At 39.9% G+C, this 23,640-nt stretch overlaps 2 protein-coding genes across 7 annotated transcripts; one reads left to right on the forward strand and one right to left on the reverse strand.

Annotated features, from left to right (window-relative positions):
• Positions 1-1,200: 1,200 nt before the first annotated feature.
• HNRNPH3 (heterogeneous nuclear ribonucleoprotein H3) lies at positions 1,201-7,322 on the reverse strand. Of its 5 annotated transcripts, none has more exons than XM_069019020.1 (10): positions 7,130-7,321; positions 6,011-6,147; positions 5,339-5,477; positions 4,607-4,794; positions 4,105-4,191; positions 3,662-3,777; positions 2,274-2,409; positions 1,977-2,057; positions 1,806-1,892; positions 1,201-1,504 (listed from the first exon to the last, which is right to left on the reverse strand). In XM_069019020.1, exons 2-10 carry the CDS (start codon positions 6,126-6,128, stop codon positions 1,428-1,430), a joined length of 1,029 nt encoding a protein of 342 aa, XP_068875121.1. In that variant the 5' UTR covers positions 6,129-6,147; positions 7,130-7,321; the 3' UTR covers positions 1,201-1,427. The 5 variants fall into 5 exon arrangements, with proteins under 5 accessions (XP_068875121.1, XP_068875122.1, XP_068875119.1 ...); XM_069019021.1 differs by having other exon boundaries at positions 4,652-4,794; positions 7,112-7,321; XM_069019018.1 differs by having other exon boundaries at positions 7,112-7,320.
• Positions 7,323-7,623: 301 nt separating this feature from the next.
• Positions 7,624-22,061, forward strand: PBLD (phenazine biosynthesis like protein domain containing). Of its 2 annotated transcripts, XM_069019024.1 has the most exons (10): positions 7,624-7,807; positions 8,016-8,152; positions 10,417-10,516; positions 12,891-12,989; positions 13,526-13,635; positions 13,778-13,807; positions 14,339-14,427; positions 15,536-15,708; positions 16,571-16,633; positions 21,450-22,061. In XM_069019024.1, the coding sequence occupies exons 2-10, from the start codon at positions 8,069-8,071 to the stop codon at positions 21,560-21,562; spliced, it is 861 nt and encodes a 286-aa protein (XP_068875125.1). In that variant the 5' UTR covers positions 7,624-7,807; positions 8,016-8,068; the 3' UTR covers positions 21,563-22,061. The 2 variants fall into 2 exon arrangements, with proteins under 2 accessions (XP_068875125.1, XP_068875124.1); XM_069019023.1 differs by lacking the exon at positions 7,624-7,807 and having other exon boundaries at positions 7,861-8,152.
• Positions 22,062-23,640: the final 1,579 nt, after the last annotated feature.

The raw sequence follows: 23,640 nt of genomic DNA on the forward strand, positions 1-23,640 counted from the left end.
AACCCCCTAGGTCTGAAGAGCGATAATGGTTCAAATGGTTAAGAACTCATTTTCCCTCCCCTTCCTAGCCAACAGTGCTCCAGTGCTTGGAAAGGTTCCTGTGCCAGTTACCCTTTTCAGCTCTTCCAGTCCCTTTGACACCCATTCTCTAGTGAAATAAATTCCATTCTCCTCTCTCCCACAAGAAGACATTTATTACAGATATAACACAGTACTAGCAAAACAGGTGACAGACTTGCAATACCCAAGATCACATTTGACATTTTAAGGGAGGCATTGAGGACAAAGCAGTTAATTGGGGAGATCACACTGGCTCAGAAGAATAAATACCTTTTTCCACTACACATCAGGTATGTTAAGTGTCTTCAAACAGTAAGTTTCTTACATATCTTACATGTTACAAATGCACAAGAAGTTTTATCAACGTGTTTGGGTTGTGTGTTACTGAGCGAGTATTGGGCCTATAGATACTTTAGAGATCTTGGCTTCTAATGAGCTCCTATGTAGAATGGCTTGGCAAACTTTGAACAAATACAGACAAATCATCTCCGTGCAGTGAAGAAAAAGCTGAACCGTGTTTAAATAAATTCAAGAAAGAAAAGAAGCAACTTGCTTCCAAATCCCCCTTTTCCTAAAAGCATGTATGTGAAAAAAATACTAAGTAAAAAGCTTCAAATTAACTAGTATTTGACCTATGTCATGTTAGCTAAAAGCTGTGCTAGTGTTTCAGTTTGATTTGCAGGTTACATGTGTGAAATGCAGGCTCTAAAACACTCCAGCAATGTGTGGAAAGAAACGTGGCTGCTTGGTTGGTGGTGTGGAGGCAGAAAACAGGTGCTGCTCATTTACACAGGTGTGCATTTGCTGGGGGCTGCTGGCAGCAGGAGGAAGAAGCCAGAACAATGACTTAGCGCTTCCACAGCTTTATGCCGTGGTGCAATTATTACATACAACTTATCAAAAGGGTTTAGGAAAGTCATTACCAAATAAACAAACCTATTCATCTACCTTTCTCCCCTTAAACAAGTGAATGTTTAAATTTGTTCACTAGACCAAGATAACACAGAACTGAATCAGTGTTCATAGGAGTTACAGTACAACCACCTTTATGGAACCAGAGTACAACATTTTAAACCAACTGTAGTCTTGAATATGTAATACATCCTTAGGAGTAACTAGTATAAAAAGTATCAACATCAGTGGTTTGAATATAAAAATTTATTTAAAGTCAGAGTATGCAACAAATAAAACCTACAGAAATCAGATTTTCCCATCACAGTCTGTTGCTTACCAAATAATATTGTGAAAACACATTCCTTCAGTCATTATAAAGTTCTTAAAATACAAAAGAAATTAAGTTTTGTAAGAAAGTCTAGTAGACCAGAGACTGTTTCTTCCAAGGTGTTCTGCAGAAGCAAAGCTATCCTTCAATACATCCCACGCCATCCTCCTCCACCCATGCTGCCTTGCCCATAGTATCCTCCACTATTTCCACTGCCACGACCTGCAAACAATTGACACAAGGTCACGCATACATACCTTAAAAAAAGAAAAAATGGGACGGGTAATACAGAACAATTGACTGAAGATGACAACTTACACTAAAAATACTCCAGCACTACTGCTCTTAACCAGCACTTGCTGCAGTAGCACAGCATGTAAAGCCCCCAAAGATTTAGTTACAAAAAACCACTGCTCCTCCTTCTTTTCTCCCAGCCCAAAGCCCACCACCCTTGTCCCCTGTCTGTCAGACAACAGATATTTACAGTTTCCACTCAAACATTTAAAAGAGAACTTGTACTTACTATATCCACCCAAGCCATCAGGAGTTCCATATCCACCGCTGTAATTGCTACCCATTCCCATTCTACCAACAGAGCCATAACCTTGATCTGCAAAGCCAAGAGGGCACCATTACAAGCTTGGAACTCAACAGACTTGGCAAAAAATCAGCTAAGTGTGCAATTGATGCATACCCATTCCATCTCTGCCATAGCCTCCCATTCCAGAGCCACCTCCAGCAGTGGAATTCAGGAATAGTTCAATATATCGATGCTCTGTAAGAAGCAAAAAAAGCCTCACTTTGTATTTTATTTCCCAGACCAGAAGCAGAGATACAAAGCAACTCCCCTCCCCCCTACAGGTCGCAGACAGAAGGCCACAAACAAGCAAGTCTGCAATGTAGTAAATGGGGAAAACCTTAGGGTGGATCTGCTGCTCAAAGCCCTGCTAGAGGCTGGCCAAGCAGCAGCATCAGGGAACATGACACTCACGCATGTGATTCTTATCCTTGGACATCGCAGCTACTGCATCCTCATGTGTTACAAATTCCACATCTGCCTCTCCTGTAGCTCTTCCATCTGCTCCAATATCAATGTGAACTCTTATAGGGTTCAATGGTGAGAAAAACTAAGGAAAAAACAAAAACCAAATTGCATTAATGTAGAATTCAAGGCTGGGTACTTTGTATCCGTTCCCCTGGTTAGTGGTGTATTGCATCAATTCAATGTCATCCTGCCACATAAATTTAACCACTAATTTCTCAAGTGTTACTTAGTGATTGTGGACATTCAACATCAGGTCAACCTATGTTTACAATCCATTGTTACTACACAGCTTGGAGCGCTGCAGCTACAGAGCCTGAGGAGCTTTCTCTGAAAGCAAAGATACAAACAACTCCTACCCACACACACTGCTCTGAGCAACACAGTCAAATGCGACACCATCCTGGACAGGAATATAATCAGTGGGTTTTAATTTTGCTCAGCTTCTTCAGATTTCTCAAAGCAAGGATGCATTCATGGAATTCAAGAAAAGCTGCCTGTCAATCAGACTGCTCTTCCTCACTGCTCCAGATCAAAGCCTGACTTTTAGCCCTTGTTGTCATAGAATCTTTACCCTAAATGAAACAATCAAACTTACACAAGAAAATACACTTCCATTTAAGCAGACCAACCCACCCACAAAAGAAAACAAACACAAGCCTTAAGAATGGAGTTCTGCATATATAATATATATGTGCAACTGGCAATATAGCCTCTCTCCAAGGACATGCTATGTTTAAACCAGGCCTCGTCTCCCAAGAAACTTCTTCCCCTACAAACAATGCATCTGCACTAACACAAGAACACATTCCCAAAACCCTGCGGATGTGCTTTTATCTATCACCCTGATCTCTTACGAGTAAGGGGAGAGGTACAGTCCTCTCCAAGCCAGCACAGCTCTCTCTACAGCCTTCCCACCCTGTCCCTCCTGAAATAAAGTCTCAGGTCAAAAAACAAATATGCAAAACTAAGCAATCTAAGTCTCACATCTTCTGTCATTTTCACAAAATCTGATAAGCTTAAACAAATTCTGAAGGCCTTAAAATGAGGATACTGATTGCAGCAACTGTTGTCTCTGCAATACACCTTTTATGGAAATGGAAGAGCAAGGAGTGCAAGGATTAACGTTAAATATAGCTTTGCTGACTTCTCTGGTAATCCCACCTCGGACAGTAGCTTTATAAAAGCTTGTTCACTTTGTGCAACTCACGTGAAGGGCCATGGCTTTAGTCAGCAGATGTAGCAGTGACTTGAGAACTCTCCCCGAGTTTGGACTAGGACAGATAGGGACATGCACACTGCTGGCATGAGGAAGCCCTTTTCCCCGTGGTACTTACGTTAGCAATATCGTTTTCCGTGGCTCGGAAAGGCAGCCCTCTCATGTGAACAAAATGACCGCCACCATGGAACCCCGACCCTGCATCTCCAGCTCCATAGCCATGTCCTCCCATGCCTATTGGAAAACCCAAACCAAAAAAACCCACACACCTCTAAGATCATGAAAAGTCAAAAGTCATCACTACTCTTTTTCTGAAAGCACTGAATTATACCACTGAATGCATGGTGTTTACACTTCCCATGTATTAACCCAAACCTTAACCAGAAGCCCTCCTAAGCAATCTATTTACCTTTTCTTACTATTCCCCAATCCCTTCCCCTTTTTAAACAAACTTCTTTACAAAATAGCAGAATGAAGCTATTATTTCTGTCTTGGAAATACTGTGTCTCGCAACTCAAGTAACAGGAAAACCTATTTAGACAAACTATTAATTTTTTTTACCTCTCCCATCCCTCATTCTGTCGTCATAGCCGTCGTTTCCATAGCCATAGTTATTATAGCCACCATAATCATCAAAGCCACCATATCCTGTGCAATGGAGAGAAGGAAAGGAACGATTACATTACTGCTCAGAATTCACAGAGAAATGCACACACAACACTCAATTTTGCAGTCTTTGGGCACCCAGCACTTTGCAAACAGCCTCTGCAGACTGTCAAACCTGGATTTCTGAACACAGTGCAAAAATACATTTCTTTTTATATAACAGAGACTAAAACATGCAAATGGAGAGATCAGATTCTGCTGAAAATAGCTCCCTTATTATTTACGTTCATCTTAAATAAATACTAAGCCACACATTTTGATATATACATACAAGTTTTTTTCAGATAAATACATCAAACCTAATGGGCATTACAGCTACTGCCATTTCTTATTTCTTGACAAGTATGTCAGAAACATGAAACTGCCAACAGAACCTGTGTTCATTAGATGAACATACCACCGTCATATCCACCACCTCCTCGACGCATTCTGTCATACATACTTCCACGCCCAGCTCCATAATAACCCCCTCTTCCTCCTAATGGTCTATCATATGGTCCAGGTCGCTGTTGTCCCATCATTCTTCTTGGCATGTCAGAGAATCCTCTGATTTCGCTCTTACTACTTTTGAAGATTTCAATATATCTAATAAAAGAGGATTTTCAAGGTACCAGTAAGAACACAGGCAGAAGCAGTCTGAATTTTACAAAAGGCCATACTACGTTTTCTAGAACTAAACGTACAAGCCAATAGCAGTGACTAGAGATACCATACAACTTAAGTTTCTCCTCAAAACTGTAAGAATCTTAAGTGTATTAAAAAAGCCCACTTTACAGTGGCAAAAATTACTATGTGAAAATTCTAGCTGTACAAATTAAGCTTAAAACATGTCTTTCCAGTATGAGAAACATACTGTTGAAAAACAATGTCTGGCTATAGCAGCATTTATCACAAATTACCCTACATAAGAACGATTGAAACAATTTTCTGAGTTTAGCAAACTACCCAGTGCAATACTGTCTCCCCCACCCCCCAAATCTACTGTATTTCCCAAGTTAACTTAGGATCAGTTATAAAAATTCTTAAAAACAGCCAATTCCCCAATGGTCCCCAACCCCCCAAAAGCATTACTGACCCACAACCCCCAAAAAATAAAGATTTAACACCATCCCAAACTCTCCATCCCCACCTGTGCCCTATTCTTTCCTTGTGTTTCCCCAGAGCATTTTCTGCTATCTCCTTTGAAGCAAACTGCACGAAGGCCTCCCCTGTGCTTCTCCCCTGGTAGTCCAGCGTCAATGTTATCCCATTTGGCACGATTTCCAACCCTTTAACCCAAGGACAAATAACCCCGTCAAGGGGAACAGTGTTAAAGGCTGAAACATTCCCATCTGTAGCAAATACTTAAAGCATATCTAAACAACAACAACGAAAAAGAAAACCACCTTCTTTCCCCCATCACCCAACAATTTAAGCCCATAATCTTTCATTAAACATTTATGGATTTAGCCATACTTCTTTTCTGGTTAGACTATGCAAAAATACAACCACCTAAGTTATACGAAGAAAATATAGCTACCAATCAAGCAATTTAACTGATCCAAATGCTAACATTCAGGTTACCCCAATATGCACAGTATGTTTCCCACCTCAACTAAATTAGATATATTCTGTGTTCTACTACATCTATGGTTATCTGTGCTTCATTTACAGGACATAATTCTTACTTAAGACAAACTAATTTAGCACAATCCCTCCCCATCCACCCCATTAACAGGTATTAAACATGTACAAAACATTACATAAAAGATACAAGAAAACTCTAAAGAAACCCACTACACTCCGACTATACTGGAGGTACCTTGGAAAAACTGAACAATCTCTTCTTTGCTGCAACCAAATGGCAGGCCTCGGAGTCGTACCACTGTTCCGTCATTGGTTGTATCATTGGGCCCATTGTGTTTTCCACTCCAGTCCATCTTTTATTTAATTTAAATCCTAAAAAACCCCAACGAAACAGAAATTAAAAAACACAGAGATTCCGTCCATGCTTAAGTTCCTCCCTTAAAAAGAAACCTGGTGGGTTTTGCTTATTTAGATATCTAGCATAATGGATCATGAGCTTTATTTTTGTTCCGGATTTCAAACCTTGCGTCTAAACACATCCCAATGGGACCTAAAGCCCCCACCACGGGGATTTAAGCCCTGCCACTGGGGAGCACCACGTGGACGGCGGGCAGCACGTGGGCAGGCACGGCACATAAAGCTCGGCATTTACTAAGAGTACATTTCACATCCGCTCCGTGAAGCTTTGTGGGTTTTTTTTTTTTTTTTTTTGGTTGTTTTTTTCCTTGAAGCGTAACAGTTGAGGAAGGGGCTGGAACCACAAGGCCTTCCTTTGTCTGCCCTCAGCCGGGGGCGGCGGGGGAGTGTGCGTGTGACGAGGGCGTGTTAAGGGGGGGGGAACCACCACCGTCCCACAAAGGGAGCCGCCATCGTCGCCTCGTCAGGCACGGAGCCATCGCGATCCCGCCTCCCACCGTCCTCCCGACACCGCGGCCCTGACCCCTCGCCTGCTGCCCGCCGCCATTTACCGCGCCTCCCCGGGGCGCCCGCCCCCCGCCTGCCCCGCTCCCGCCGCGCCCCCCGTCGCGTCCCGCTGCCCATCTCTTGCCTCAGAGGTGCTGCACCGCCCAGCCCGTGCACCCCCAGCGCCCCAAGACCCCCGCCCACGGCTTTCCTGGGGCCGCCGCCGTCCTCGGCTCCGCCGCTCAAAATGGCGGCCGCGATCGGGAACGAGGCTCCGCACCGCCTCCCCCCTCCCCCGCCCGCGGGCGCGCGCCGGGCCCGAGCCGGCGCCGAGCGGGCCCAGAGCCCCCCCCGTCACGACCCCTCGCCCGCGGAACCCTCCCCGGGCGGGCCCCGCCGCCGCTCGCTCGGCCCGCTCGCCCTCTCCGCTCACCGCTCGCCTCTCGCGCACCCCTGGCCTTTCCCCTGCACCCTCTCGCGCTGGGCAGGACGCGCCTCTTCGGTCACTCCCGGCCGTCCGGCGGGCCCCACACCTGCGCAGCGCCCACAGGCAGCGGAGCGTCCGGGCCGCGCGACTATCGCGATACTGGCACCGCGCGCCGCCTCACTCCCGCCTAGGCAGCTCCCGCGCACGCGCGACTCACGGGGGGAAAGCGGGGGGATGGTGGAAGGGAGCGACGGCGCATGCGGGGTAGGGGAGGGGGCGTTCCCGCCCTTTCCTGTCACCGCCTCCTCTGCCGAGGGGCCGCCCGAGCGCATGCGCGCTCCTCCCTCGGTCACGCGGCCGGCTCCGCTCGTTTTGGCGCCAAGCGGGAGCGCGCGCGGACCAGGGTGGGGGTGTGGCGCGCGCGTGCCCCGCCATCGCCTCCAGCCGCCATCGCCGCAAGCCCGCGGTGGTGGTGGTGGTGGTTGTGGTTGTGGTGGTGGTTGGTAGTGCTCTTACGCTTGTGTTCTGCTCAGCGTGTCCCTCTCTCTCGGCGCAGCTTTGGGAGGGAGTGAGGATGAGGAAGGTTGCCCCGTGTGGGCGTACGCAATGGCTGCCCACGTCTCCTCAGCAAACCTGCCGAGACGGGCAGGACCCCGCCTCCCTCAGTGCGGGGCAGACTGGGCCGGGCGCTGTGGTGAAGGGGTGCGTTGAAGGGTTCGGTGGCTAGTGGTGAGGGCGGCTAAAACGTGTGTTTTAATTAAAAAAAAAAAAAAATCAGTGCAGAGCGCCGGGGGCCTAGGAAGGAGTCTCAATCTGTGTGGGCACTAGGAAGTGACGGGATGGGCCGCTGGCTCCTCTGCCCTCAGGGAAACATTAACTTGGAGTTCTGCTGTTGATTGGGGTAAAACAGGTTAGAGAGTACCTTGCAGAACACAGCCTGCGGCTAGACAGGTGCACAGGACAATGCAAATCCCAATTTTTACGGTTGATGCATTTACAAACCGGCCATTTTCTGGAAATCCTGCAGCAGTTTGTCTGCTTGAAAATGTAAGTTTAAAAATCCTTAACTGTTTTCTGAGGTACTGCAATGACATTTGCTATTCTGTACTTGGACTGAGTGCTCAGCATTGCATTAGTCTTTGCTTTCTTTACTCGGGAGTTCTGCTTTCAAGACTTGTTTGCTATGGCTCCAGAATACAGAGAAATTAGTATAGGGGTGCGCTTTTTTTTTTTTTTTTTCATCAAAACGATATCATACAAGACAACATTTGAATTTTTTGTGGGCTTTAAAAAATATTTTATTAAGGAATAGACTGGATTTCTTTTGAAGTAAGTAAAAAAGTGGCTTAATTTCTTCAAGAATGATTCAGAATAAAGATTCTGAAGAATTAAGAAGGATTCAGAGTGAAATCTGAAAAGTAATGCTGTAAAACAGAAGGATTAAACTGTGGGGTTTGGTGTGGGTTTTCTCCCTTTTTTCCTTTCATTTTTCCTCTTTCTCTGGAAAGAAAAAGAGCAGATACAGACCTGGGTATGAGTCTTTTACCATTAGTGTGTTGGGTTCAGCTTTGGCCAAATTTAAACAACCAGTTTATATTTGCTTCAGTGTTGTGTGGTAGTTTTCGTGCAGTTGACAGTAGTTACCCTCCTCATCAGGGTGTTGTGAACAGTTGATACTAACTGGTTGTGATTTCTACCAAAAATAATTATTAAGATGGTTTAGAAATTTATAAGCTTTGTATTGTTTGTATTGTAACTCCTGATAAAAATTGTAAATATGAAAATATATGTAAAGTAGCCAATGGCAATGGCTTGTAATGACAATATGAATCCTTTCTAGATATTCCTAAGTCTGTCTAAATCTCATTGCCTACTTACCAGGTCAGCTAAAGGTGTGACTGGGAACATCTCTCTTTGGTGGTATTTTTGGCCCCATAAAATCTACATACTCTCAAAATGATCTCTGTTTTAAAATTATGAGTTTCTAATTGCATTTTTAATATTAATTTTACTTTTTACGTTAAGATATCTTGAGGCCTACTTACTTGCATGATGACTTTGGAATGCAGACATTTAAAAGTTTTTTCTCCAATTCCTGGAAGTAGAGGCTTTAGTGTCACAGCTAAAGCTGAGATCCTAATTCAGCGTTTTATTCTAAGCTTCAAGAAAGTGTGATGCAGCCATGCAAAACAACTGTTCTCTGCTCCCTCCAGAGTCTCAGCAGATGCTTTACAGAAAAAATCGGGAGAAATGCAAGAATGGCAAAACCAGCCCTTTCTGTGTTTCAGAGGTGCCACAGGATGGCAGTGTTTCAATAAAGTTTCGTGTTATTAAAAAGTTACTTTTAACAACATTTTTACTGGTCTTTGTTCTGGTTTAGGACTTTTACAGTAACTGACAGAACTCTTCCTGGGATAAAAGGAATGTAACTGTACTGTAAAATGTTAGAATGTTGTTTAACCACATAGAATTCAGTCTGCAAGTACAGCTCTAGTGTACTGATCAGTAACTGGTTTGTATCTGTAGTATGGGATTTTTTGACTGAAAAGGATTAGTTATTAAGGGAAGTAAATAAAGTTAAAAGGGCAAATTTTTATCTCCGAGAGAGAGACCAGGTCCCTTTAGTACTTTGTTTCTCTTGAGTTTCAGTATTGTAAAGATCACATTCTCAAACCTGGCCAGTCATCATAACTGTGGGGAAAGAGCAGTGGAACATGGGTCAAGGAGAATGTTATACAATCCCTGGGGCTTGGGTGTCTTGGGATCAATGTTCACTGGCTTAAATCACAGGCCCTTAGTGAGCTTCACCAGTTTTTAAAATTTTTTTTCTAGTTTATCTGTTCTCAGCTCCTATGGAGGGAGCGTATTGTTTCTGTTTTGGAAGAGTAGTGTCGAGGGCACAGCAGTGAGGGCTGAGCAGCTGGCTTGGCCTTGGCCAGCACTACAGACCTCTTGCTGGCAAGGATTTTTCAGAGTTGTAAAAAGAAAGTTGTAGTTCTTTTTAGATTATGTAATAACAACTTCTCTGTGTGACTTTAATATCAACCAAAAGAGATTTGTGTTCCTGGAAAGACTGAGTTTAGTTTTTAGGTGATTTTGTTTTCCACATAGTCCAAAAATTTGTAAACGAATAGGACAGATATTAGAAATTGCCATATACCACAATTATTATCCCATTTTTATGCTTAAAGTTTTTTTTACTCTCAGAAAGTATTTTGAATTAAAACTGAATCTGTGTTTTATTATAATAGAAAATTAAATGACTGCATTTTTTAGCCTGCTCTTGATTGGATTTGTTATTACATCCCTAGGACTTGGATGAAAATTTGCACCAAAAAATTGCAACAGAAATGAACCTTTCAGAAACAGCTTTCATCAGAAAACTGAAACCTGAAGATGACTTTACCAAAAGTTAGTGGTTCTGTTTACTCTCCAAAATATCTAACAAAGGAATAGGAAGACACTGTGGGTGGGTACATTTATAAGGAATGGTGCTAATTTTTAAGACAGCAAACCAAAGTCTTGAAGTTGTGATGTATCTTAAGATCATAATAAGGCTATTGCATGTGGATTCTTGAAAGTATTTGTGCTCAAATTTATTTTACAATATAAACATATTTATTCGTAATTCAGACCATTTGTTTTAGTGCCTTTTATTAAATAAGCAAGTTGTATATAGACAGTCTCCTAAAAATGCTGTGCAAACATCTTTCAATTAGTATTTCCCTTATTACTAATAATATCCTGAGATAATTCCTTATACAATCAGAAGAATAGAGATGGAGCATGCTCATTCCATATGCACAGGACTGCAAAGTGAGTAGAATCTGGCTTGGCTGTTTAGAGAATCATCGTTGGGGTATCTATAATGTTACTTGAGTTTGTCACAAAGTCTCATAACATGTCTGTGCAGCCAATACTGGAAAATGCAGGTTTCCAACAAAGCTGGGATTTCTGAAGTGGTCCACATCTAACACATTAGGCTGCTCATTTGATTGGTTTAAATGGAGGGAGTTTACTGGTGTTTGTTGGTAGGGCATATGGATATGTTGGGAGAGGAACTGGAGAGACACTGGGCAAGATAGAAAACATCAGACAAATGCAGAATTTGTTCAGACTCACTCTGTGGATTAATTTTCAGCTGAATCAGTTTGCTGAATCTGCTCACTTGGCAGTTGTGTGGTGGAATGAGCCAAGGGGCTGGGACTCCACTAGTCTGGACCTAGACTGCAGATTGAGTTATGTTTATCATCTTTGTTGTTTGATAGATTGTTCAGGGAGTGGTACAGTCACTGTAATTAAAAATATTAAGGATAGTAGTAACTATAATTACTTGCTGCTGTTGTTAATAAATTGGAATTTGTTTTAGGGTTAGAGTAATCGCTTGGAGCAAGAAGTGATAATACTTTCCATTTTTCTTGTTAGCACTTTGCCAATATGTTTAACACACTTATTTTCAAGTCATCCTTATCTGACAGCATACAAAATGCCAGCTTCTTTATCATTAAAGTAGTTTTGATCTAATGGACTAGCTTGTGGCCTCAGACCCACACAGCTGCCCAAGAGGTGCACAAGTTCTTTCAAAATAATTTAGTCACTCGGCTACACCTGAGACTGGCTGTGTTGAGGGGTGGTGGGAGAGAACCAGGAACATCAGAATGCCATTTATCATCTGCTTCTGGAACATTAATTGGTGTAGTGAGGGCTCCTGGACGCAGTGTATGTTTTTTTGCAGGCATTTGTGATCAGTATGTTTAATTTAATATTAATTAAAGAAAAAACCAAACCAATCAACTCCGTTATTTTAGGGACACGTGAATTTATGAGAGTACTCAATGTCCTCTCAGTCCGAGTCCAGCTGTATGTCTGAGCATCCAGGCAGGTGTTCTGGGTCACAGAGCTGTCTGTCTCCACTCAGGCATGGGCATGGATCCTTCATGTGCTCCGGCTCCCAGCTGCAGCTTCCACTTGGAGCAGTGCATTAACAAGTGGAGCAGGCTCACAGCTGGGGGCTGGGCCCCCCCTCACTCACAGCACTTCACTGCTGTGGTCGTTAGTTTCCACCACAAGGTTTTATTGGGTTCCTATTTGTTTTCATTAGAGGGGACTGACTTTAATGCATTAATTTTCTGCAGTGGCAATTACAAGACTTGTTTGGATTAAAAAAAAAAAAAAAGTATAATTTGTTTCTTTTCCACTTTTAGTTGCATTTGTATGGTAATTATTCACTTGAAATGCATGTGCAAAAGTTAAAGGAAACCAAGTATTATTCATGTGTGTTCCAAATTTTTTAAACGGCAAATAGAAATATGATTTCTAGTGAAATGAAGGGTTAGTAGACATTAGAGACTTTTATCAGACTTGACTAGTGGTTTAAGCAAAATAATTCATAACTGAGCTAGCTCCAATACAGGTTCCATTATACCAACAAGAGCATCTATAACCTCTAAATGGTAACCCAGCCTCCAGGTGTATAGAGATCATGACTATGCCTTTTCAGGATTTCATAATACACAAGGGCATAGAAGCTTTATCTTCTAAATAAGACCTATTTAGGAAAAAGAAAAATCTCTGCAGCATGCAAAGGTTGTTGACCTGATTCAAAAGGGATAGCTATTCTGAAAAATCAGTGCAAAATGGGCACCTAAAAGTGTGTTTAGGACCAAAACTGATTGTAACATGCATTTTGATTAACTGAAACATCATCACTCTATATATGTTGAGATAAAATGAAGAAATAGACTTCTTCCACTTCATAGCACTAAATAGACTCTGTTTTTTCAAGGTTCCTGCTTTGGGCTCAGATGGTTCACCCCAGCCAATGAAGTTCCTCTTTGTGGTCATGCAACTCTTGCATCAGCTGCTGTGTTATTTCACGTACAAAGTATGTTTACAGACTATGCATTACTATAACTTTTTAGAACATTTACTTCTAATTAACATCTCTGTTTTCTACAAAAAGGCAATTGAACATTCAGAACATTTATGGAACACAAATGGAGATACCCTGGGTATTGCCTTTTACAACTGCTCTGTCGTTACAAGGCTGTAGTCTGATGCCTACCTTCTGATTTCAATGCCTTACTATTACTCTTGTTTAAGGAAAGTGCCAAATATGCAAATGTCACCTGGGAGAGGTACAGTAGGATTTGATGAATAGGGAATATTGCTCTTTCTGTTAAAAGGACATTCCTATTCATTCCAGGCATGTACAGGAAGGATTCTGTGACCATTGCTGTGTTTATTAGCCTCAGCAGATTTATTGAGTTAGTTGGGAATTTTGCCCAGAATACAGACTTACTCTAGATATATTTGAGCTGCATAACTAACTTTTTCTGAGTATACTGAGCTACTCCTAGGGCTATAATAATTTAGATTAAAATTCTTATGTTTGATAATGTTGCAATATTTTCTCTCCAGAAAATACAAATTCAGTTCTCACATTTGTGACACTGAGTGGGGAATTAAAGGCCAGACAAGTGAAAGATCATATTGTCCTGGACTTGCCGCTTTACACAGCCTACCCCCAGGTCAGTCAAAATTTTATTCATGATAGGTTTTCAAGGAAAGTATGTGTTTGTATGTGTATGTAAGTATATGTGTCTGTCTATAGTTGTATAGATACATACATATATATTCCATTTTTTACAGTGTGTTTTTTTTTTTCTTCAGGAACTTAAGGAAGTAGAAGAATTAATAAAGGTAAAAAAAGAATCCATCAGATGTCTTAGAAAAACGTTCATAATAGCTTTGCTTATTTTTATATATTAAAATGGTTAAAAAATGGTGACAAGGCACTGCCTGATGTACTTCTGAATTTGAAACACCAAACTTCAAAGCTCTGAGTAATGACTCAGTAGGTCAGGGAATGTAATTCTCAAAAATGCTGCAGCTGAACCTGTGTCTCCCGTTACCATTGACCAAAGCGTCAATATTAATTTCAATGGCATTTTCAGCCTTTTGTGTGCATTAGGGGGCACTCTGTGTTCTTGCACTCCTCTAGATCCTGGATTTTTTTCCAAGTAGACATATATGGAGCTTGTAACTGAGCCATATCCATTAATGCACTTGGTGCATTTGCTTGTCTTGTTTGCAGGAACTTGAGGGTTGCAGGGAAGACTTTGCATAAGCCCTCTTCTAGCAGGGAATGTGCTTCACAGAAATGCTAAGGAAATAATATTTTATATTCAAGTGATGATGGTTTTTTTCTGTCTTCTTTACATTTTCCACCAGGCAGCCGTTGGTGACATGATTGTTCAAGATCTCCGTTATTCTCCTGACACAAAGAAACTCTTAGTCCGCCTCAGTGATACTTACGAAAGGTGTCTTATGTTTTTTCAGTTTTTTTAATCAAGAGTGCAGAAATTGAGTTGGCTTGTTTAATCTCTATTCCTTACACACTAGGCTCTTTTATCTAGTTTTAAATCAGGTGGAGATTAAAAACCTCTGTTTTAAATTTCTGTGTAAAGTGGTTATTTTATTTTTTAATATGAGCTTATTGAAGCTGCAAGCTGAGCAAGATCATTCTGAAATCTGTCTTCAAGAGAAGGAGATGTAGGAAACAGTTTAAATGATGGTGTATTTTTCCCATCCATCTGAGTCTAAAAACAATCCAGTAACCTAGCAGGAAGTTAGGAGTCCTGCTTCCGTTCAGGGCACATTGACAGAATGCCAGGGATTCTTACTTCCATTGGACTGTAATCTGCTTACACATGCTTAAGAGCCCTGTAAGTAGCTTTAGAGAGGAAATTCCAATTCAAATTAGTCCAAAGCATTTGTTAATCTCAGCTGAATTTCATTGTTAATTCAAGTATGATTTAGGTATTTACTGCTGAAACACAACTTCTTTAATCAGGCCGAATTACTATAATTATGAACTTGAAGTTTGGCCTAATTCATGGTTAAAGTCTGGGCTGATGGGGAGATAGAAATACTCTCAGCTGAGTACTTACTATTTTCATTCTTTCAGACTATTCTGTAGGGAGGTATCAGACAGTTGTAGACTGCTTTAGAATGCCGTGAAGACCTGAATGATGTTAGTTATTATTTGCTTGCTCCGAAAGGAGGTGGAGCACTTGGTACATTCTGTAGTGAGGCAATAATTCTTTCAATGATTAAAATGCTGAAACAAAGTGTGATTTTTCTTTTTTTTTGGTGGCTAATATTTCAGGGTGCTCTGTTTCAGAAATAAATAGGAAATGCATGGCTTGAGCATTTTTCCAGAGTTCACTCAGAGTGTATTAGATTCAGGGTAATTTTCTGTCAAACACCATTGGGAGGACAATGCTAGGACTCTTATCTCCCCTAATATTTTAGGGCTGGTTTTGAATTATAGAGAAGATCATTCTATAGCTTTATTTTTCTTTTCAATACTTACATTCATGTAAAATGAAGAATATGGGCTATTAAAATTTAATAATTATATTCAAGGTCTGTGTTGGAAGAATTGAAAGTGAGTGCACAACACTTTTTGTCAGCTGAAAAGACCGGAAAAGTGAAAGGACTCATAATCACTGTTAAGGGAAATTCCAGTGGAAAAGGCCATGATTTTTACTCCAGATATTTTGCACCTTGGTATGGAGTTCTGGAAGACCCTGTTACAGGTATGTGTTTGTATGATAAGCAACGCATACTTTTGTTTCAGTTCAGTTCAAAGGTTCTTACTAAAATTCATTAATCTGTTTTTGTACTCTGAAGTCTCTTATAAATTACTGGTTTATATGGATAGAAGGAGTACTCATCAAAATCTTTCATGACTGAGGCCAATTCATTCAGGAAAAATCAAATCAGCTTCTTGCTGTCATTAGGCCACATATTCTTGTGTCTTTCTCAGATCTTTTTCCCTCAAGTATTCCAATTAGAGAAAAGTGAAAAACTAGGTCAGTATTGGATGAGTATTGCAGTGGAAATTTATATCCACTTCTGTTTGTGTTTGGTTTTGTTTTGTTTTGTTTTTGTGGTGGTGGTTAGGATTTTTGTTTGTTTAGGGTTTTTTTCCTTCATATTTCAGCTGAGATCTTCTCTAGTTTCATGACACTTACTGTTTCTGTTCTCAGGCCTTTGAGAACTCAGCTAGCTATGCACTTAGGGCAGCAAGATGTGTTACTGTCTGTTGTTTTGATGCACTCAGTCGGTGTGGTGATGATTGCCTAAGGATGGTGTTCTTTGCTTAGGTACCATTTCATTACAGGTTAATTATTAGTCAGCTGAGAGTTGTGGCTAATGATAGTGCCCTTATCTAAGCAAGATTTCCATTGAAGCTAGATGATGTGGAAGTAATACTGCTTTGCCATAAATAATTGAAATTCTAAAGCCTTAAGTTCTGTCTGCTGTGCAAACTCCTAGGTTTTTTTACTCTGAACACATGTGGCACTTGATTGATGATATTTATATTTTGACTATGCTTACTCTGTAAAGTAGTGATTATAATTTAATTCTCTACTTTGTTTTCCAATTTCTTTTAAGGATCTGCCCATGCTGTTTTAAGCAGCTACTGGTCAGAGCAGCTGGGGAAGAAGGAAATGCTTGGTAAGATAAACTGTTTTATTGCAAAGCTGTCAATTTATGTAAATCCACTCACTAGTAAAGGAAAGGTTGTATTACTACTGCAATCCAAACTGTAGCAACAACTCCCTATCCATTTCCTCAAGATGAATATAATATTATGTAATATTTTGTGTGTGAAGTAATCTTTGAGAAATTGCTTTCTCTCCTATCCACCGCCATGACACACCATGCCCTGGGGATTTTGAAGTGTTGATTTCTGGATCATAACTCTGCAGTTAGTTTTTGATCTTGGCTTTTGGACTTTAGTTCTCATGGCCTTTCATCATAACTGAAGCTTGGTGAACCTCAGTTGATGTTTTTTATGTGTTTTGATTCAATCAATGAGATATGCTTATTAGATCACATCTTTGTTATTAAGCAAGAAACTTAGGAACCTGGTGGGAAAAAATCAAGAGAAACCGTTAATATATGACAATGCTAGATGAAGAGGTATTAGGTGACTCCTGGCTTCTCATGTTTCTAGTGCTTTGCCAGAGAACAGAAGAACAAGGGAAACAATACAAAATACCCTCGTCCCCTACCTGGTTCCCCAAGAGGGGACCCAGGGCAATTCTGCACACAAGCCTTTGGTCACATTTAGTTTAGAACAGAGGTTGGATACTTGATCTAATAAGGTTTTTTGTCCATAAAAGTAAACACTTTTCTGAACAAACAGCTACCCTGAATATAAGCCTTCCTGTATTTGGTCAAATGAATCTCAAAATGGATTGTCTTGAGGATGGTAAGTCTGTAAAGGATCCACCATGAACAAGACCTTTTCCATCATGGTCTGAAGGAAAGGTTTAACATTCTGTCCCAAAGATCTTGCATTTGCATTTACACCACAAAATAATCTGTGATAGCTTAAATAATCTTGGGAGGTGGGGGGGTGAAATTTCAACATATTTTCTGAAGATGAAAAGTGCCTTTGGTTATGTGTCCTTACGGACTGGCTGTTTCTCAGAAGATTTCAACATTTTGGATGTTAGTGGGGAATTTAAACTCTCCATGCCATCTATAGACACTACTTCTTTAAGTACTCAGACTGGAATTCTGTCTACACTTACAATTGACACTTTCTACCTGTTTTGCATTTTCATGTATTTTGTGTGTCCTGTCCCGCTACCCCTTTAGAGAAACTAGCTCAAGCAGCCAAGGCAATTAATGCTGTAATCGGTTTCTTTAATGTGTCTAGCACAAAAAAAGTCCTATCTGTCCATAAGATAGGTTTGTGTTGTTTTTTTTAAAATTCATATTCCATGCATATATGTCCTCAAACTTCTTCTATGGTAGAAATCATACAAAACTGTTTTAAATAGGACAAGTTAATTTGATGTATGTTTATGAGAAATAACTTTTCCTTACATGTGTCTATCTGAGGGGCATCAGGTAGTACTTGGCAAATTCTATTACTCATGAGATTATTTGGAAAAGATAGCTGGCATTCATGGACATTCCATATCACCAAATATTAATAAATAAGAGCATCTTTGGACTTTTTAGAAACCTCTGGGGTAGCTTCTGTAATATCCGATACTTTTTATTGAAAGAGTAAAGGAAGAATTTCTTCCATAAAATGAAGGATCTGTTAGTTCCCAAACAGATTACATATAAAATAATATAAAAATGAGGAACATTAAATCTATTGTCAGATCTCTGTGGCTATTGAGACCTTTAGGAAGAGGTCAGCTGCAGCTCCGCTGAATCATCAGACTTAATTTCCTGTGTTTGGGTTCTCTTCCTACTTTTTTTAGACTGAATTGTCAAAAAACAACCACCCCCACCAACTACAAAGAGAATTTTCCAGTACTTTTACATGGTGAAATACTTCATGATCTTTCTTGAAGCTGGATACATGTCCTTGAGTTTAAGATGCTGGTTAAATCAGGGCTTTGTATCAGTCCTTGCCTTTCTTTCATTTGAGGAGTCTCTGCAATGTATGAAAATTACAATCTCTCATATGAGATGTATAGATTTTCACAGTTGCTAATGGATGCAGGGTATAACATCTGTGTATCCAGCCCTTCACATTGTTTTCATATTTCTAAGGTAACATTTATAAATGTGCATAAGGAATTCCATATAACCAAACAAATTAGGGAGGACTTCTCAAATTATTGTGATGAGAAAGGGTTTATCAAGGACAGTTTTTAATCTCAGGTTAAGCTAGGGGAATCTTGCTATACCTGTTTACTTCACACAAGTGTATTAATTTGTGGGGAAATTTTTGTCTTGTTACTGCCTTTAACTTTTCTGATTTCTTCCGGTATAGAACAGGTTTATAGCATTTAAGAGTTGTTTTTTGGGGGGCAGAAACTAAACAAAAATTACCACCACCATTACCAATGACAACAAAACACATAAAAAGACAGAAGCTGTTGCTTCGTTAAGGTACAATAAATCTACCTGTATTTAAGTTTTTGCTAATTTGAATTCTTATGAGTCAAGAGTTTTAATTGCAGCTTTAATCTTTTCCAAGTAATCTCAACGTATAGATTGACAACATCAGATTTATGCACAAGTGTAATATTTCTTCAAAGGAGAGGTGTTTCCCTTTATCAATCACCGGATTTATCCACCTTCTTTCTTAGAATAAAAAAACGTTTTGGAGATCTTAATTTCACCTACGTAAGGAACAAGTGCTTCTTTCAGCATTCCTCTATAGGGTTTAGGAATTAAAAAAAAATACTACTTTTTAAAAAAAATAAATATTATTACAAGAGTGTCACTTCTTCCTAAGTTGATGTCACTGATGACATTATGAAGAAATTCCATTAGTCCTTAAATTCTGTAAGCAGTGGTTGTTGAGCTACATCTAGGCTGGTAAGGAGCTCCAACACAACAGGATAATGTTAGTACAGGGCCACCAGCTGATGTGTGAATGCAGGGGTTTGTGACACTGTGATATCAGCATACTCAATCTCACAGGCCTTGTGGCTGCTTCTAAACTTTCCTCTGTGTCAGGTTACTCAGAGAGGAGTCCAGGGCTCTGAGTTCAGCTGTTAGATGTTGTTCCTACAATTGTACATATTTGTTTTTGTAGAAAATATGTATAAAATCTGTGTATAGTATGAGGTATTCCTAGCAAATACAGACATGGAATAGGCTTGCAACAACTTTGTGATCTAAAAGGTGAGTGCACATCAGAGATGCCTGAATGCCTCCAGAGGCATTGCTTTTGAATGAAATCCTCTAGGTATTGAAATGTTCCATGCAGCCCTGTTTATGCTTAGACATAGTGTGAAATATCAGTGCTTTTGTGTGAGAGAAGGAATAGATATAGTATTATTTTTATATAAGCTTGGCTAAAAATTTCTTTTGTGGGTTATTTTTTGTTTTTCTTCTGCTTTGGAAGTTTCTTTAAAAATAAGATAAAATGGACTGATATCAAAACAATCTCAGTAATCCTGACATGAAAGAGCCAGTACTGGTTGAACATTTAAAGAAGAAAAAACCAAACCAACCTTTGAAGAGCTGAAATACTTAATCTCTTTTATTTAAATCTGCTAGCAGGTTGGAGTGGAATAGCTTAGGTGTGTCTTCACACCTGGAAATAATAATTGATCAATTTTAGCAGGCCTGGATTTTCAAGAGTCTAAAATATTCAGTTAAAGCATTACTCCATTCATAGGTGGTGTTCTGACAAGTTAAAAACAACCCATGGTTCTATAAATGGAACAGAACAGAAAGTATCAATCTCAATCTCTAAATAGCTCCTGTTTCCACTCTTTAAGAGTGCTTGCTTTGTCTGAGAATCTAATCTCCTGATCAAAGGAGAGTTGTCGTAGCAGCAGTGGCTGAGAAATAGTTTTAAAGCATACAGAATATATGCTATCAGAGAGCTTGTGCTCTGTTGGGATCTGAATGCAATCTCTACCCAATTTATAAATTGTGGGTTTGAGAGGAAAAATGTGCCCTTTAGCTTTGGACAATTTCTGGAGCAGTTGGAAGTTCATTGAGTAAGGAGAGTGAACATTAGTGCCTCTTCATCCATTTAGAGCCTTTCACAAAAGCAACACTGCTCGAAACTCAAACCTTTTCTAAATGCCATCTGAACCAGACCATTTTCTGGTCAAGCCGTGCAACTAAAATGAGACTGCTGAAAGAAGTTAGAGACTCCACATGCTAAGTGAACATTATCATCCCACCTGTGTAGGACTCAACAGTTCAGGCAAAAGCTTAGTTCTCTAATTAATTACAAGCAGAAGGCTGTTTCTACTTCAAGTTTATCCAGTTGTATTAAATTATATCTTCAGGATTCTATAAATCAATATCTGCTGCTGCCTCTGTAAGAATTTGGCATCAGTTTGTGACAGCTGAAGCAGGATCTATGTTTCTTTGTAGACTTTTCCCACTGCCTTTGTGAGCTTATTCACCCTTTAGCCAGGCACGTTCTTTGAGTGTAGTATCAACTTTGGGTGTTCAGTGCCAGTAAAATGGTATTCATTTGCATGCAGATAACCCTTGGTGTTCTTCCTTCTTCCCTCCACAAACTGTATCCCGTGAAGAGTGAATTCAAAACTTCTTAGATACACAGAAGAAACTTAATTTGCTACAACAAAGCAAACTACACTAAACTGCTTGTATTAAGTAGTGGTTTTATGAGACTCAGTAGGCAAGTTCTAGCTGGAAATACACCCTCAGCTGACGTTCATCCATAAAGGCAATTCATCCAAGGTGTCCCTGGTGCTGCTTGCTTTCTCGAGCCAGAAGCCTCCTTTCCCTGAGTTTTCATGGATTTTTAAATAATTTGTGATGCACACGAGTTTTTTAACTTTGGTCTCTTGTTTCTGTTTAGCTTTTCAATGTTCCCGCCGTGGAGGAGAGTTGAAGATTTCCGTGCGCAATGACAGAAGAGTTGACATTGCAGGGCAAACTGCTGTTGTATTAAAAGGAAACCTGATTTTCTGAAGGCATTGACACCAATCTCCCTCTCCTCTCACTAATCAATAATCTCCATGATACTCTGATTATGATGGTTTTGTCTCAGCTCTAGGCAGTGAATCACTACTGTTCTCAAAAGTCTTTGATTACTCATTTTTAAAATTACTTGAAAGTACTCACTTCTGATCTTCAAGGTCCTTGGTATTCTTCACTTCCATCTTGCCACTTCCTATGTACACTCACCTATGAAAATGTTTGAGTACAGCTATCTCATTTTTCTGCTTTTAAATCATTCTTCTCTTGATTTCCAAATTCCATGTTAAAAGCCCTTACTGCTTCCTGGATTAAACTGTAAACACCTGTTTGATAAAATAATCAAATGTTTCCCATTTTGATAATTTTTCATGACATCTGAACGAATTTTTTAAAAAAATGATATTTTCTCTGCTATATATTGAAAAGACAGCCATGTTCATCAACTTATTTGAATTAAAATATGAAAAAATATAAATGGTTTAGAAACGTACCTTGTGGTTCTCTTTTATGAACAGTGTTTTTCAAAGTTGAATGGTATTGCCTTTGATCATAGCACTAATGCTTAGTCGATACTTTTAATTAAAGGTTTAGAAGAAAGATTTAACAGATTGACATTGTGATGCACATAAAGATGATTAAGATCTGAAAGGAAACTTTATTGGTTCCAGCAATGTTGATTAGTTTTCCAAACCTGAAGATTTTCTCCTAAACTAAACGTTTCTTGTATAATCTTCATTAAGTGTGCTGCTTTAGATTTTGTTACCATGATGTTGTCTTTCACTGGATTAATTAGGAATATGGAACTTTCAGTTACTCTAGCTAAAACTGTTTTCCCTTTCGAGTCACTTCTGTCCTAAGCTTTGCTTTAGTTCTTTGCAATATTTCAGGTTGAAGTGTTTTGAATTCAAAAGACAGTCTCATACTATGGGAACAGTTGGATGTCATCCCTTTATAAATCATGAGGAACTTAGCTGTGCCAAGTTCCCTTTCTTCCATTTACTTTGAATTTTATCAGAACTTGTTACTTACATCTTACTTAAGTCCAAGTAGCTGGACAAGTAGTAAGAATGTGAGAATCTTTGAATTAACTTAAATAGAACTTTCTATCTCCTGCAGCTACAAAGAACATACCAAAAAAGTGATTTAAATGCACTACTCATCTCAGGGGCTAGGTGGCAAGCAAAAGCAGTCCAGATGGAAATACACGTTCTTCTCCTGTATTCAGTCTTGCTGAAGTTTGTGGAGCTGAAATATGATTTATAAATGTGGATGTATGATCAGGTGCAAATCACAGCTGTGGAGGCAGCTCAGCAGCCCGGCTGCTACGGCAACTTTAGCCTTGGCCTCCTCTAGCCACAGCTCGGATTGTTCCCTTTCTGGCAGGGGACCTGGATCTTCTGGAGCAGCAGTGCTGCAGCCTTGTGGTGCTGCATTTAATTCTTCTTGTTGCCTTAGGCAAAGACTGAATCTGGCCCATAATCGGAGATGCTTGTGGAAAAAAAGCCTTCCTTAGGAATATAAATGAACTAAAGAACCAGTTATTGTTCACCCATCCACATTTAACAAATAGACAGTACAATTATTTCTTTTACTCAAGAGGACTAATACTGAACAAGGCCCATACATTTTAAAAAGGCTTGTTACATAAATTTCCTGACCAAACAAATATCTTTGCTGCTTGAAGCTTTTTTTTTTTTTTTTTAATAGTTTACCACTACTTTGTTTCTTTTCAGGATAGAAAAATCACCAGAGCTCAGGTGGGAGGCTATGCAGTAATGTGTTTGTAATCAACATATTAGTTAATCAGCCATGATTTATTAATGATGAATTAATTATACCTGATTGTGCAGTTCTGCTGCCTAAATGGAGCTTTAAAGGAGTTATTTTATTAATCATCATTGTCTAATTGCAGACACTTACAGAAAGATTGCTAATTAAACATGCAACCATATGCAAAACAAGTAAGGCTGCTGAGAGTGGCAAGAAAAAGAGCACTTATTTTCTGAGGAGCAACTTTATTCTCATGAAACGTTGTGTAGCTGACCTGGTGATCCTGATTATTCACTAAG

Source organism: Aphelocoma coerulescens, chromosome 6, assembly GCF_041296385.1.
Source record: "Aphelocoma coerulescens isolate FSJ_1873_10779 chromosome 6, UR_Acoe_1.0, whole genome shotgun sequence".
Classification (NCBI taxonomy): Eukaryota; Metazoa; Chordata; class Aves; order Passeriformes; family Corvidae; genus Aphelocoma; species Aphelocoma coerulescens.